Here is a 16930-nt window from a genome sequence, read left to right on the forward strand (position 1 = left end):
CAGTAGTATTAGAAATGATAGTAAAAGTTTCTTCCAATACAGATGAAACAAAAATGAGGCAAAAGTAGACACTGGGCTGCTCCAAATTGATGCTGGAAGGCTAGTGATGGAAGATAAGGAAATAGCTGAAGAGCTTAATAAGTACTTTGCGTCAGTCTTCACAGTGGAAGACATGAGTAGTATCCCAACAATTAAGGAGGGTCGGGGACAGAGTTGAGTATGGGAGGCACTACAAAAGAGAGAGTGCTAGAAAAGCTAAAAGGTTAAAACTTGATAAATCTCTTGGCCCCGATGGGCTACATCCTCGAGTTCTGAGAGGGATGGCTCAGGAAATAGTGGAGGCTTTAGTTGTGATCTTTCAAAAGTCATTGAAGTCAGGGAAAGTCCTAGATGATTGGAAAATCGCTGTTGTAACCTCCTTGTTAAAGAAAGGATCAAAACAAAAGATGGAAAATTATAGGGCGATTAGCCTAACCTCGGTTGGTGGTAAAATTCTGGAATCTATCGTCAAGGATGAGATTTCTAAATTCTTGGAAGTGCAGGGTCGGATTAGAACAAGAACAAGTCAGCATGGATTTAGTAAGGGGAGGTCGTGCCTGACAAACCTGCTAGAATTCTTTGAACAGGTAACAAGTAGGTTAGACCAGGGAAACCCAGTGGATGTTATCGATCTAGACTTCCAAAAAGCCTTTTATAAGGTGCCTCACGGGAGGCTGCTGAGTAAAGTGAGGGCCCATGGTGTTTGAGGTGAACTACTGGCTTGGATTGAGGATTGACTGTCTGACAGAAGGCAGAGAGTTGGGATAAAAGGCTCTTTTTCGGAATCACAAACGGTGACAAGTGGTGTCCTGCAGGGTTCAGTTTTGGCGCCGCAGCTGTTCACCTTGTATATTAATGATCTGGATAAAGACAATGGGGGTATTCTGGCGAAGTGTGCCAATGATACAAAGTTAGGTGGACAGGCAGGTAGTACTGAGGTGGTGGGGAGGCTGCAGAAAGATTCAGACAGTTTAGGAGAGTGGTCCAGGAAATGGCTGATGAAATTTAACGTGAGCAAATGCGAGGTCTTGCACTTTGGGAAAAAAGAATACAGGAATGGACTATTTTCTAAACTGTGAGAAAATTCGTAAAGCAGAAGTACAAAGGGATCTGGGAGTGTTGGTCCAGGATTCTCAAAGTTAACTTGCAGGTAGAGTCCGTGATTAAGAAAGTAAATGTAATGTTGTCGTTTATATTCCAACCCTCTTGAGATAAAAGCAGTAATGTGCTTCTGAGACTTTACAAAGCTCTAGTTAGGCCCCATTTAAAATACTGTGTCCAATTTTGGGCCCCACACCTCAGGAAAGACATACTAGCCCTGGAGCGTGTCCAGCGGAGATTCACACGGATGATCCCTGGAATGGTAGGTTTAACGTACGATGAACGGCTGAGGATCCTGGGATTGTATTCATTAGAGTTTAGAAGGTTATGCTGAGATCTAATAGAAACTTACAAGATAATGCAAGGCTTAGAAAGGGTGGATGCTGGGAAGTTGTTTCCATTGGTTGGGGGGGGGGGGGGGAGAGACTAGGACCTGCGAGCAGAGCCTTAGAATTAGAGGGGGTAAATTTAGAACAGAAATGAGGACACATTTCTTCAGCCAGAGTGGTGGGCTTGTGGAATTCATTGCCACGGAGTGCTGTGGAGGTCAGGACGTTAAATGTCTTCAAGACAGAGATTGATAAATTCTTGATCTCGCAAGGAATTAAGGGCTACGGGGAGAGTGCAGGGATGTGGAGTTGAAATGCCCATCAGCCATGATTAAATGGCGGAGTGGACTTGATGGACCAAATGGCCTTACTTCCACTCCTACGTCTTATGGTTTATATGCAGAAAATAGGGAGGTGAATGGGGTAGGGATAAACAATAGGATAAAGCCCGGAGAGACAGGAGAGCAATTGGATAGTATTGTTATCAACTCCTTTGTCTGTCCAACTGCTCTTCTCTCTCTCCAGGCTTCATCTTATCGTTTACTCCCTAACCCATGCCCTTCCCTATTTTCTGCATATAAACCAACATTTTCCCAGCTACCATCAGTTCTGAGGAAGGGTCACCAGACCTGATACATTAACTCTGATTTTTTCCTTCACAGATGTTGCCAGACCTGTGAGCTTTTTCAGCAACTTCTGTTTTTGTTCCCGATTTACAACATCCACAGGCCTTTCAGTTCTTATGGCCTTAGCTGTTTCAGGAGTAGCTCTGGCCAATGTTCAACCCTACTCCTCATAATTCAACGTGGCCATCAAGCAAATTTGACACAATGATGCATCATTGCTCTAAGGTTCTAAATTCCTTAGGAACACAATGATCAAAACAGTCTTCAATCAATGAACAGATTTCTGAACCACTCCCCTTCACCTCTGTCCTTCAAAAGAGCCACCTCCCATAAACTAGTCTACATACTATTTGCACAAAGAGGTAGGAATCTATCCATCTCAGGCGAGATACGAACTTTGACCAGCATGTGCATCACTTCCACACTGAATGCAGTCTGTTGCGGCTGTACAGGCTAATTTGTAAATGACATTCTCTTCAGCAGTGTGCACGTGAATAGCATTAACATGAGGTAAACTGGTGTTGTTACGTCCCGACGGTCTCTATTTCCACCATCTAGTCATTTCTTTTGTCCTCTTTGTCCATGTCTTTGCTGACTGCTCAACTCCTGGTACTAAAGTCATCAGCAAGGATTTCCCATGTGTCTGGCTCCGATCTAGGACAATCAGAGGTCTGCCTTGCAGACATCCATGTATCACAGATGAGGGTGACCTGTAGCCTCACAATGTGGGCATCTCTTTGAGAATGCAGCCATTGCCCATTCAGCTATTATGGCTGAGCCAACCAAGTTACAGTTGACATGAGAAGAAAACATACCGGGAATCTCTGTATATGGGTATCCTATGAGGAGATGCCCAGCGTTCTCCTACAGTATCGAACTGAACTTTTTTTAAAAAGTGCAAAACCCAAAGCAGAGTTCAGTGAATACATTCTTTCTTGGCCTAGAGATTCTGGTTTCTTTACTCATTTACACCCAGCCTTTGTATCATGTGTCTGGTTCAATGTAGGATTTGTCTAAACCAAATTTCCCAAATAATGAGCTAAATTCCAAAATTACTTCACAAAAAAAGTTCAGGGTGACTTCAACTAAAAGCTCAAAACACCCTCCAGTATCACAGTGTTCCCAATTATTTCATGTTTCCATTATTTATTTCTGTTATCTTTGATATTATCAGGAATTTCTGCCTCAGTATCACAGAATATACCTGCTCCCAATGCTAATGCAGCAGAAACACTGACATTTAGTAACCATAGTATTCCACTTTCCCCCAACCCCATATATCTCACCATTCCCTCATGACAATTACACAGTTAAAGTAAGTTGGCATGTGTGAATACTGACCTACAGATTTATACACTCAATTACAGATGTAATTATAACACTAAATCATTTTAAGCTTTAATGAGAAGAAAACTTTGAATGTACAGGAGGCTTTCAGTCCTCTTACCGATCATCCGTGACATTCAGTAAATCAGACCTTACCTCAAAAGAATAGGTAGCCAGCTGAGTGCCAGATTGAGCCTCATTTCCATACACTTCAATCTCATCCATCTCATCCAGTAAAGCAACATCACCAGCTGGAATGCAATGTAAAAGTAATCAGCGAGTTCATGCTTGCTGTCTTCCCCCCCACTCCCAATGTAACATGCCATGTTACTCAGAGTATGTGTAAGCTGGCAACTTTCTAGTCAATGGTTCAAGTGTGCGAAACAGGACAGATGGATGACAAAGACTTGACAATCACACATTTCCTGCCCATCTCAATCTTTGGTACAAGGCAAATGAAAAGGGAAGAACAGTAGGATTCTGTCATCAAACCATATAACATGAAGTCAAATAATACCATGCTTAGAGGTTATTTCATTGTACATGACCCTGATAACTTGTATCCACTCCTCAGAAAAGTGAGTGAAAATTACTGATTTGCAGAAGAACCAAACATCCACAAGAAAAAAAATCACAAGCAAATAATGTGTGCTTGGAATGTTCTTCCTAGAAGCATGACGCAGACAGGTTCAATATACATGTTCAAGAGGGAACGGGATGATTATTTAAACAGAAATAATATACAGGGCTATAGGGACAGGACAAAGAGTGACACTAGGTCATAATGCTCATTTAGAAAGCTGGCCCAGGCAGGTTGGGCTCAAGAGTCTCCTTCTGCATTGTAACAATTCCATGGTCCAAGGGGTTACTCACCAATCCAACCTGCTGACAAATCCAGACGCTTCTTTTTATTGGGTGGTTCATCCTACAGAACAAAACAAATCGAACCCAAAATCAAGTTATTTCTGGGGCCAGAAAGAATGGCTGTTCAAATTACATCCTAACATCCATAGTACATTCTCCCTTGCTGTTCTTTTCCCTTGTGCTAAGTTTTTATTAAAAAAAAACTTCTCTCCAGAAGACAGATTATTTTGAATGGAAACATAATGCAAGGTTCGGGTCACCTTCCCTAATATCAGGCTGAGTGTTTGCTTTTTGAACTTGGTAAATGGTTTTAGTTCCACAATCAATCCTAATGAATTCGAAGCGAAGCTCAACCAATCCTCACTAACAAAATCATATGAAAAGGAACCTGAAGGAGGCTAGTTAGTCCAGCAGACACGGGCCCGGCTCTTCTGAAGAGCTAGCCAATTTGTTCTATACACCCATTCCCTGATAGCTTTGCAAATGTTTCATTTACAAGTACTGATCCAACTTCCTTTTGAATGTTACTAATGACTCTGACACACTACCTTTCAAGCATAAAGGAACCTTGGATGACGAGAGCGGTGGAGCTTCTTGTGAAAAGGAAGAAGGTAGCTTACATAAGGTGGAGGAAGCTAGGGTCAAGTTCAGCTAGAGAGGATTACATGCAGGCAAGGAAGGAGCTCAAAAATGGTCTGAGGAGAGCCAGGAGGGGGCACGAGAAAGGCTTGGCAGAAGGAATCCGGGAAAACACAAAGGCATTTTACACTTACGTGAGGAATAAGAGAATGGTCAAAGAAAGAGTAGGGCCGATCAGGGATAGCATAGGGAACTTGTGTGTGGAGCCTGAGGAGGTAGGGGAAGCCCTAAATGAGTTTTTTGCTTCTGTCTTTACGAAAGAAACGAACTTTGTAGTGAATGAAACCTATGAAGAGCAGGTGTGCATGCTGGAATGGATAGAGATAGACGAAGCTGATGTGCTGAAAATTTTGTCAAACATTAAGATTGACAAGTCGCCAGGCCCGGACCAGATTTGTCCTCGGCTGCTTTGGGAAGCGAGAAATGCAATTGCTTCGCCACTTGCGAAGATCTTTGCATCCTCGCTCTCCACTGGAGTCGTACCTGAGGACTGGAGAGAGGCAAATGTAATTCCTCTCTTCAAGAAAGGAAATAGGGAAATCCCCGGCAATTATAGACCAGTAAGTCTCACGTCTGTCGTCTGCAAGGTGTTAGAAAGGATTCTGAGGGATAAGATTTATGACCATCTGGAAGAGCATGGCTTGATCAAATACAGTCAACATGGCTTTGAGAGGGGTAGGTCATGCCTTACAAACCTTAGAGTTTTTTGAGGATGTGACTAGAAAAGTTGATGAGGGTCGAGCTGTGGATGTGGTGTATATTCACTTCAGTAAGGCATTTGATAAGGTTCCCCATGGTAGGCTCACTCAGAAGGTCAGGAGGAATGGGATACAGGGGAACTTAGCTGCTTGGATACAGAATTGGCTGGCCCACAGAAGACAGCGAGTGGTAGTAGAAGGAAAATATTCTGCCTGGAAGTCAGTGGTGAGTGGGGTTCCACAGGGTTCCGTCCTTGGGCCTCTACTGTTTGTAATTTTTATTAACGACTTGGATGAGGGGATTGAAGGATGGGTCAGCAAGTTTGCAGACGACACAAAGGTCGGAGGTGTCGTTGACAGTGCAGAGGGCAGTTGTAGGCTGCAGCGGGACATTGACAGGATGCAGAGATGGGCTGAGAGGTGGCAGATGGAGTTCAACCTGGATAAATGCGAGGTGATGCATTTTGGAAGGTCGAATTTGAAAGCTGAGTACAGGATTAAGGATAGGATTCTTGGCAGCGTGGAGGAACAGCGGGATCTAGGTGTGCAGATACATAGATCCCTTAAAATGGCCACCCAAGTGGACAGGGTTGTTAAGAAAGCATATGGTGTTTTGGCTTTCATTAACAGGGGGATTGAGTTTAAGAGTCATGAGATCTTGTTGCAGCTCTACAAAGCTTTGGTTAGACCGCACTTGGAATACTGCGTCCAGTTCTGGGCGCCCTATTATAGGAAAGATGTGGATGCTTTGGAGAGGGTTCAGAGGAGGTTTACCAGGATGCTGCCTGGACTGGAGGGCTTATCTTATGAAGAGAGGTTGACTGAGCTCGGTCTCTTGTCATTGGAGAAAAGGAGAAGGAGAGGAGACCTAATTGAGGTATACAAGATAATGAGAGGCATAGATAGAGTTGATAGCCAGAGACTATTTCCCAGGGCAGAAATGGCTAGCACGAGGGGTCATAGTTTTAAGCTGGTTGGTGGAAAGTATAGAGGGGATGTCAGAGGCAGGTTCTTTACGCAGAGAGTTGAGAGAGCATGGAATGCATTGCCAGCAGCAGTTGTGGAAGCAAGGTCATTGGGGTCATTTAAGAGGCTGCTGGACATGTATATGGTCACAGAAATTTGAGGGTGCATACATGAGGATCAATGGTCGGCACAACATTGTGGGCTGAAGGGCCTGTTCTGTGCTGTACTGTTCTATGTTCTAATTCAAAACCTCAGAATTGTTGCAACACATTCAGCCATTCTGTCTACACCAACTCCCAAAAGGAGCAATTACCACGCCCACCCCAAACTTTCTTAACTCAAAGTCATTATTTCCTTTTCAGATACAAATCCAATTCCTTGTGAAAATGAAGCCATCTCCACCACATTCCAGATCCTAACTGCTCACTATAAGAATACATTTTTCCTTATCCTTTAACGATTACCTTAAATCTGTCTCTATTTGTACCTTAGAGTTCCACCAATGGAAACTGTTTCTTGTTAGCTATTCTGTCCAGACCTAGTGTAATTTTGAGTACCTTTACCAAATCTCCTCTCCTCCCCGGTCTCTTCAATCTATCTTCACAATTGAAGTTCCTCATCCCCAAGGTCATTCTTATGGATCTTGGTTGCACCTTGCATTGTGAAGTGTAGCACCCAGTTCTGAAAACTTTGTTCAGCCTCCAAAGGAACACAGCTCTTTATTTTTGTACTCTACACTATTATTTGTGAAGACTAGGATACTGTACATTTTAACTCGTTTATGGGGTGTGGCATCACTGGCCAGTCCAACGTTTACCATCAATCACTAGTTATCTTTGAGACAGCGGTGATACGTTCTTGAACCACTGCAATCCAGGTTAGGTACACCAAAATACTGTTAGAGGGGATTTCAGAATTTTGACCTGATTACACTGAAGGAACGGCAATATATTTCCAAGTTAGGACAGCGAGTATCTGCTGCACTTCTTCTAGATGGTAGTATAATGGCGAAGGAGTCTTCTTTTGCTTTATAACCCACACACAACCTGTCTTGCCTTCTACACAGATACAACCAAGCCCCACTGCTCCTAGATCACCTTTCGAACCGTAATTTGCAAATGCCATCTCTGTTTTATTTTCTGTATTAATGACTTTAGACTGAAAAGGGAAAAGCACTACTTAATTTTTTCGGGAGGAGAGCGAGAGCGAGACAGAGAAAGCACCGGGAGGCTGCCAGGAAGATAAGGTTTTTTTTCCCCCACTTTATATTTTTATTTTTTTTTCCTCCTTTAAAAAGCTTACCTCAAGCGGGAGCGGGAGCAGTCTTCATTTTTGGGAGGAGAGCGAGAGCGAGGCAGAGAGAGCACCAGGAGGCTGCCGGGAAGGTAAGGATTTTTTTCTCCCCACTTTAAAAAGCTTACCTCGAGCAGAAGCGGTCTTCACTTATTTGGGCAGCAGCTGAACCCGAGACACTTCTCCCACCCGCCCTCCTCCTCTAACCAAAAGAAAACTGGGTGGTGTGTAGATAAGGTAAGGCTTTTTCTATTTCACGTTTCTTTATATATATCGCGTGATTGCCAAAAACTTTTTTGGTTCCTTTTTCATTTATCTAAGTTAAGTTTAATAATGTCAGGAGATCTCACACCCGTGTTGTGCTCCTCTTGCTCAATGTGGAAGCTCAGGGACAGGGCTGATGTCCCTGACTCCTTCACGTGCAGGAAGTGTGTCCAGCTGCAGCTCTTGTTAGACCACATCACGGCTCTGGAGCTGCGGATGGACTCACTTTGGAGCATACGCAATGCTGAGGGGGTCGTGGATAGCACATGTAGCAAGTTGGTCACACCGCAGATTAGGATTGCTGAGGGAGAAAGCGAATGGGTGACCAAAAGGCAGAGGAAGAGCAGGAAGGTAGTGCAGGTGTCCCCTGCGGTCATCTCCCTCCAAAACAGGTATTCCGTTTTGGATACCGTAGGGGGAGATGGCTCACCAGGGGAAGGCAGCAGTAGCCAGGTTCATGGCACCGTGGCTGGCTCGACTGTACAGAAGGGCAGGAAAAAGAGTGGAAGGGCAACAGTCATTGGGGATTCAATTGTAAGGGTAGTAAGTAGATAGGCGGCTCTGCAGTCGAAAATGAGACTCCCAAATGGTATGTTGCCTCCCAGATGCACGGGTCAGGGATGTCTCCGATCGGCTGCAGAACATTCTGAAGGGGGAGGGTGAACAGCCAGTTGTCATGGTGCATAAAGGCATCAACGATGTAGACAGAAAATGGGATGAGGTCCTACAAGGAAAATTTAGGGAGTTAGGAGCCAAAGAATAGCCAGGATGAATGCATGGCTTAAGAGATGGTGTAGGAGAAAGGGGTTCAGATTTCTGGGACATTGGAACCGGTCCTGAGGAAGGTGGGACTATGACAAATTGGACGGTCAACACCTGAGCCAGACTGGAACCAATGTCCTGGGGGGTGCTTTTGCTAATGCTGTAGGGGAGGGTTTAAACTAATGTGGCAGGGGGATGGGAACCAAATATTGGACAGAAAGCAGGTAGAAACGAAAGCCTGTAGAGAACTAGATAACGGAGTCAGTGTGACTAAAGGGAATAGTGGTCGGGGAGCAGATGATGAACGCAAAGGGACAGGTGGTGTGAGGTGCATTTGTTTTAATGCAAGAAGTGTAGTGGATAAGGCAGATGAGCTTAGGGCTTGGATTGGTACCTGGAAGTATGATGTTATTGCTATTACTGAGACTTGGCTGAGGGAAGGGCATGATTGGCAACTAGTTGTCCCAGGATATTGATGCTTCAGGCGGGATAGTGAGGGAGGTAAAAGGGGTGGAGGAGTTGCAGTAATGGTCAAATAGGATATCACAGCCGCACTGAAGGAGGGCCCCATGGAGGACTCGAGCAGTGAGGCAATATGGGTAGAACTCAGAAATAGGAAGGATGCAGTAACAATGCTGGGGCTGTACTACAGGCCTCCCAACAGCGAGTGTGAGATAGAGGTACAAATATGTAAACAGATAATGGAAAGGTGTAGGAGAAACAGGGTGGTGATGGGAGATTTTAATTTTCCCAACATTGACTGGGATTCACTCAGTGTTAGGGGTCAAGACAGAGCAGAATTTGTAAGGTGTATCCAGGAGGGTTTTCTAGAGCAGTATATATGTAGTCCAACTCGGGAAGGTGCCATACTGGACCTGGTACTGGGGAATGAACCTGGCCAGATGGTTGATATTACAGTAGCGGACTACTTTGGAAATAGCAACCACAATTCCGTAAGTTTTACAATACTCATGGACAAGGATGGGAGTAGCCCTAAAGGAAGAGTACTAAACTGAGGGAAGGCCAACTATACCAAGATTCAGCACGATCTGAGGAATGCAGATTGGGAAAAACTGTTTGAAAGTAAATCCACATTTGATATGTGGGCGGCTTTTAAGGAGAGGTTGATTAGTGTGCAGGAGAGACATGCTCCTGTGAAAATGAGGAATAGAAATGGCAAGATTAAGGAACCATGGATGACGAGTGAAATTGTGAGACGAGCCAAGTGGAAAAAGGAAGCATACATGAGGTCTGGGCGACTGAAGACAGATGAAGCTTTGCAAGAATATCGGGAATGTACAGCGAATCTGAAACGAGAGATTAAGAGGGCTAAGAGAGGACATGAGATATTACTGGCAAACATGGTTAAGGAAAATCCCAAAGCTTTTTATTCATATATAAAGAGCAAGAGGGTAACTAGAGAAAGGATTGGCCCACTTAAGGACAAAGAAGGAAAGTTATGCACTGAGTCAGAGAAAATGGGTGACATTCTTAACGAGTACTTTGCATCGGTATTCACCAAGGAGAAGAACATGACAGCTGTTGAGGTTAGGGATAGATGTTTCCTTACTCTAGGTCAAGTTGACATAAGGAAGGAGGAAGTGTTGGGTATCCTAAAAGCAGGTCCGGATGGGATCTATCCCAGGTTATTGAGGAAAGTGAGAGAGGAAATAGCCGGGGCTTTAACAGATATCTTTGCAGCATCCTTAGACACGGGTGGGGTCCCGGAGGACTGGAGACTTGTTAAAGTTGTCCCCTTGTTTAAGAAGGGTAGCAAGGATAATCCAGACAATTATCGACCGGTGAGCCTGACGTCAGTGGTCGGGAAGCTACTGGAGAAGATACTGAGGGATAGAATCTATTCCCATTTGGAAGAAAATGGGCTTATCAATGATAGGCAACATGGTTTTGTGCAGGGAAGGTCATGTCTTACCAACTTAATATAATTCTTTGAGGATGTGACAAAGTTGATTGATGAGGGAAAGGCTGAAGATGTCATATACATGGACTTCAGTAAGGTGTTTGATAAGGTTCCCCATGGGAGGCTGATGGAGAAAGTGAAGTCACATGGGGTTCAGGGTGTGTTAGCTAGATGAATAAAAAACTGGCTGGGTAACAAGAGACAGAGAGTAGTAGTAGAAGGGAGTTTCTCAAATTGGAGACCTGTGACCAGTGGTGTTCCACAGGGATCTGTGCTGGGACCACTGTTGTTTGTGATATGTGTAAATGATCTGGAGGAAGGTGTAGATGGTGTGATCAGCAAGTTTGCTGATGACACTAAGATTGGTGGAGTAGCTGATAGTGAAGGGGACTGTCAGAGATTACAGCAGAATTTAGATAGACTGGAGAGTTGGGCAGATAAAGTTCAATCCGGGCAAATGCGAGGTGATGCATTTTGGAAGATCAAATTCAAGGGTGAACTATACAGTAAATGGAAAAGTCCTGGGGAAAATTGATGAACAGAGAGATCTGGGTGTTCAGGTCCATTGCTCCCTGAAGGTGACAACGCAGGTCAATAGGGTGGGCAAGAAGACATATGCCATGCTTTCCTTCATTGGACGGGGTATTGAGTACAAGAGTTGGCAGGTCATGTTGCAGTTGTATAGGACTTGGGTTCGGCCACATTTGGAGTACTGTGTACAATTGTGGTTGCTGCATTACCAAAAGGATGTGGATGCTTTGGAGATGGTGCAGAGGAGGTTCACCAGGATGTTGCCTGGTATGGAGGGTGCTAGCTATGAAAAGAGGTTGAGTAGATTAGGATTATTTTCATTAGAAAGACAGAGATTGGGGGAGGGCCTGATGGAGGTCTACAAAATCATGAGGGGTATAGGCAGGGTGGACAGCAGAAATTTTTCCCCCCCCAGAGTGGGGGACTCAATTACTAGGGGTCATGAGTTCAAAGTGAGAGAAGGAAAGTTTAAGGGAGTTATGCGTGGAAAGTTCTTTACACAGAGGGTGGTGGGTGCCTGGAACGCGTTGCCAGTGGAGGTGGTAGATGCAGACACGTTAGCATCTTTTAAGATATATTTTGACAGGTACATGGATGGGCAGGGAGCAAGTGGACACAGACCCTTAGAAAATAGATGACAGGTTAGACAGAGGATCTCGATCGGCGCAGGCTTGGAGGGCCGAAGGGCCTGTACCTGTGCTGTAATTTTTTTTGTTCTTTGTTAAATGGATTGTTGAAGAGACTGCTCCACTTTTGAAAAGCAAGTTACCAACATGCATTGTCATGATGTTTACACTGGTTTGTTGAATCTGTGAGGGCAGGTTACTGCAAAGAGTCTGGCACCAGGGAATGTACACAAATGATGTTTGGCCAGCACGAAGAACCTGGTCTGTGGATTGGTGTCTGGTTGGCGACAAAACCTGCCTGTCAACACTTTTTGACTGGCTTCTGAGTAGCTGAATAGAACATGGGTATAAAGGATCTAATGGAAAGTCTTCGGATCTCAGCAAGGGGGAATGGTATTCTCTCTCTCTGCGCACTGAAAACTACCTCAAGTCAGAAGAAATAGTAAGAACTGCTGATGCTGGAGTCAGAGATAGCACAGATCCCAGCAGGCCAGGCAGCATCAGAGGAGCAGGAAAGCTGGCGTTTTGAATCAATACCCTTCTTCAAAATATGCGTCCCAACCCGAAACGTCAACTTTCTTGCTCCTCTGATGGTGCCTGGCCTGCTGTGTTCCTCCAGCTTCACACTGTGTTATCTCAAAGTCAGAGGAAAGCTAGTTTGTTTTTCTAACCAGCTGTTATAAGTTGTGGCTTTTAACCATCAAGTATCAAGTGATTTTACAATTGTGAACCAGTTAATCCGTACCTTCCGCATGAAAGTGAAAAGCATTGGAAAAGAGAGATTGATGAATGGCAAGTCCTGACAAGCAAAATGATCATCTCAGTAAATGATATGGACGCAGGTCACTGAACTGCTTTTCCAGCTTTTCCCTTCATCCAATACACCAATGTTTTTTCGATTGTCCATCTGTATGCGCACTCAAGGGGAATTTTAAAAAGGGACTAAGAATTTCAACCAGTACAGTGACATGTTTTTGGTTCATAGTTGCTTAGATGCAGCTAGAATCTATTTGTGTACGATAACTGGCAATTCTTGTTAAGTTGAGAAACGTAGCTTGCACTGTTAACCTGGGTCTATAAAAAAGGTAAACTTGGAAACATTGCGTAATTCCTAAAATTACTTATGACAACTCCAGGAATAGCAAGGCTTGATTTCAGTACACTACCTTAGTGAGGGGTAACAATTCTTTACTTAATATCATCTTTCTACACTAAACTCACTAAGTAAACAAAAACTCTCTCCATTTTTTGACAATGATTTCAAATTTGTGGTTTCCGGCACTCCAGAAAGTTGCAGAAATTTCTCCTATTCACATTGTTGAAACCATTCACAATTTTGAACACTACAACAGCATCACAATCAAGACCCAAACATCTTATTTTATAATGGGCCAGTTTAACTGGTCAGCCACTGACACAAGAGCTTAGTTGTCAGATGGAAAGCTCACCTCCTCAACATATGCATCCTTGCCACTATCTCCAACCGTGAGGTCAACGGTACTGTGCAATATTCAGTAATTATTTGAACCTGAGCAACAACAATCCTAACAAAATCGAAACTATGCTGGTCCTGCAACTTGCTTTATTAGTGACCATTCTACAGGTCTTAACATCCAATAACCCCATTCAAAGAATTGCAGAATCAGAAATTGGAGATTGTCACAGCACAAAAGGAGGCTTTAAGCTGATATATCTGCACCAGCTTACTGAACGAGAAACTTAGTCATTCCCCTGCTTTCTCCCTGTAGCCCCGTATATTCTTTCATTTCACATAATAATCTAATTCCCTCTCAAATGCCTTGACAGCATTCCCATATTTCTAACAAAAAAAAAATTAGAGGTCATCAATTCTAACAGATCATTCAATTTCTTAAATACCTCATATTTCTCTAACTGAGAGACTAATGATGCCATCATATCACTAGATATGCTCATATGACAGAGAAAAATCACTATTTTGCAATTACTGGAACCAGTAAATTCGGTATAGTTTTTATTCTTAAAATCCTACTTTGTGTAGGTTCCTTTTAAAACATAAATTCAAATATAAAATTCTTCCAGGAGTGAATCCTGTTTTGCACTCATGTCAACATCTTCCTGTGGTATTACTGACTGAAGGAGCTTTCCAAGTAGTTAGTTTCACTTGGTGAACTATATTCCACTTCAAATCTACTGGCAAAACGTGACAGCGCTTACAGTCTTCTACTAATGCTTTCCAGTTAAGACAACAGAACCGTGATTTTTAATACCTGTTTCTCCCGATCCTTTCCAACATCCATTGGCGCTTCCTGCAATTTCTCTGTGTATCTAAGCAACAGGGAGTTCCCCAAACGTGATCCAAGGAAAAGGTAACCTGGTTCCAATGTAGTCATCTGTGAATGCAGACAGATCACATTCACTCAGTCTGATCAGTACAGTCAACAATCCAAACCCTACCTTGTCCAACTCTCAAAATTAATGAAAAAGCATAAATACCCACAGAATAGGCTCCTGAGTTTGATCAGCCTGCTATGGTCAAACAAACAGAATTCAGCAAGGTTACCTCAGGCCAATGGATAATTTTATCTGAATAATAAATGGTATAATTGGGACGGCACGGTGGCTCAGTGGTTAGCAGTGTTGCCTCAGTGCAAGGAACCTGGGTTTGATTCAACCCTCGGGCAACTATCTGTGTGGAGTGTGCACACTGTCTCTGTGTCTGCATGGGTTTCCTCCGGTGCTCTGGTCTCTCCCACAGTCCAAAAATGTGCACGCTAAGAGGATTGGCCATTCTAAACTGCCTATAGTGTTCAGGGAGGTGTAGATTACAGGGAATGGGTCTGGATAGGATGTTCTGAGAGTCAGTGTGGACTTGTTGGGCTGAAGGGCCTGTTTCCACATTGTAGGGATTCTATGATCTATGATCTATGAATATGATCTAGAAGCATTGCTTTGGGCAATAATACTGAACCCCAGGTAACTAAAGCAACCGATGTCAGCAAAAGAAAAGTGGCTGAAATTTGTTTCTTTTGATACGTGTGGCTCATTCAGCCCCTCAAGTTTGTACCACGATTCAATTAAATTGCAACCCATTTTTACATCAACACCGTACATCAGCCATTATTCCATATCCCTTGAGAAGAATAATTACAGTCATTTCTGCTATAATGCAATAGTCACATTCCTGCGTAACAGCACATTATAGAAATAACAGGACCTATGGGAGAAGTCGGGTTGGGGCAGATCAAAAAGATCTCAATCGCTCAGAAATCTATGAGAACAGGTAAACTTGGAAACATTGCGTAATTCCTAAAATTACTTATGACAACTCCAGGAATAGCAAGGCTTGATTTTAGTGCACTACCTTAGTGAGGGGTAACAATTCTTTACTTAATATCATCTTTCCATACTAAACTCACTAAGTAAACAAAAACGCTCTCCATTTTTTGACAATGATTTCAAATCCTAAGCCTAACATAATTCAAAGCCTAACATAAAGGATTGTACAATTTGAATAAATGTTTAATTCGTACCTAATAATGAAATAAAAGTCAAATTAAAACTTTACCTTGAAAAAATTGTCAAGATGACCTGATGGGGAAGAAGATTGTATACTGTACCTCTCAAAGTACTTCATGACAAAGCCTGCAAAATGATCACGATGCTGGTGTGGAGACTCTTTTGTACGTATTCACAACAAAAACCCATGAAACAATCCCATGATGTCAATACGTACACCTCCGTGTACCAATGGAATCGCATAATAGCCAACGCAAGTTCACGTTTTGGAAATAGTGTTCCCCTACCCATCAAACGTGTTGCAGCCAATTTACTTCGACAGAACCCGTGTTATAGCAGAACCAAGTATACTTTAACAGATCAAAACATTTAAGGAATTGGTTGGGTTTGGAACTCAAGGAAACTAGCCTTTGTGATGCATAAATATTTTTCGAAGAGATGAAGCGGGGAGGCGGGCTGGGCAGCAATAAACGCTGGTTTAGCCAATGACACCCATATCCCAACAGCAAAAAAAACACCATCCAGAAACTCCAAAACAAAAAGTTACCAAATAAAGCAATGTAACAAACTTACACAGGTTGTGAGGACGCTGGCTGCTGCCTTGTCAAAATGGAATGCACGGACACTTCTCATCCCATCTGTTATCAGGGTCAACACATAGCTGCACAATTCAAACAGTGAGGTCCAGTTAGGCACATGTTTGCACAAGAACAAAAACAGAAGTTCTTGGAAAAGCTCAGCAGGTCTGGCAGCATCAGTGAAGAATGAATCTGAGTTAACATTTCAGGTCCGGCAATTCTGTTTTTGTTCCTGATTTACAGCAGCCACAGTTCTTTTGGTTTTTATTTTGACACAAGTAAAGTTTGTCCAGCAAGTTCCTTTATTCTGGGACTCTCTCTTCCGGTCCTGGACTATATGAGGTGTAACATCCTCTCATCAATTACCCTGTCAAGCCCCTTAAGAATCGTTTATGGTTCAATGAGATCACCTCTCATTCTTCTAAACTCCAGTGAGTAGAGTCTCAACCTGTTTACCCTTTGCTCACAAGACAATTCCATCATACCGGGGATCAACGGATGAAATAATATCTCTCCTTAAATAAGGAAACCAAAATGCTCTCAGTATTCCAGAAGTGACCTCATTAGCACAGTGTGCAGTAGCAGTAAGACTACCCTATCCTGACACTCCAAACGCCTTGAAATAAGGGCCTAAATTCCACTAGTCTTACTGATTAACCTGCTGCACCTGGGGGCTAGCTTTCTGTGTTCTGTGCTCAAATATAAACAAGGTCATTTTGGGCTGCAGCTTTCCGCAGTTTTTCTCCATTTAAACAAGAGTGTTTTTTTTGTTTTCCCTTTCAAAATAAACAACCTCACATTTCCTCACATTACAGTCCATTTGATAGCTTTTTGCCCGCTTACTATTTCTGTTTGCATCTGTTGCAAAC

The 16930-nt window shown here is 43.2% G+C and overlaps 1 protein-coding gene across 1 annotated transcript in view; it reads right to left on the reverse strand.

Annotated features, from left to right (window-relative positions):
- The window catches only part of cpsf1 (cleavage and polyadenylation specific factor 1), a 149464-nt gene that overhangs the window by 95832 nt on the left and 36702 nt on the right, over positions 1 to 16930 (reverse strand). The window contains exons 11-14 of the mRNA XM_059640568.1: positions 16057 to 16144; positions 14235 to 14357; positions 4295 to 4346; positions 3578 to 3672 (exon numbers count right to left, since the gene is read on the reverse strand). Of these exons, the coding sequence (XP_059496551.1) occupies positions 3578 to 3672; positions 4295 to 4346; positions 14235 to 14357; positions 16057 to 16144 (358 nt within the window). The remainder of the gene's footprint in view (positions 1 to 3577; positions 3673 to 4294; positions 4347 to 14234; positions 14358 to 16056; positions 16145 to 16930) is intronic.

The sequence above is a fragment of the Stegostoma tigrinum genome, chromosome 2, assembly GCF_030684315.1.
Source record: "Stegostoma tigrinum isolate sSteTig4 chromosome 2, sSteTig4.hap1, whole genome shotgun sequence".
In the NCBI taxonomy this organism is placed as follows: domain Eukaryota; kingdom Metazoa; phylum Chordata; class Chondrichthyes; order Orectolobiformes; family Stegostomatidae; genus Stegostoma; species Stegostoma tigrinum.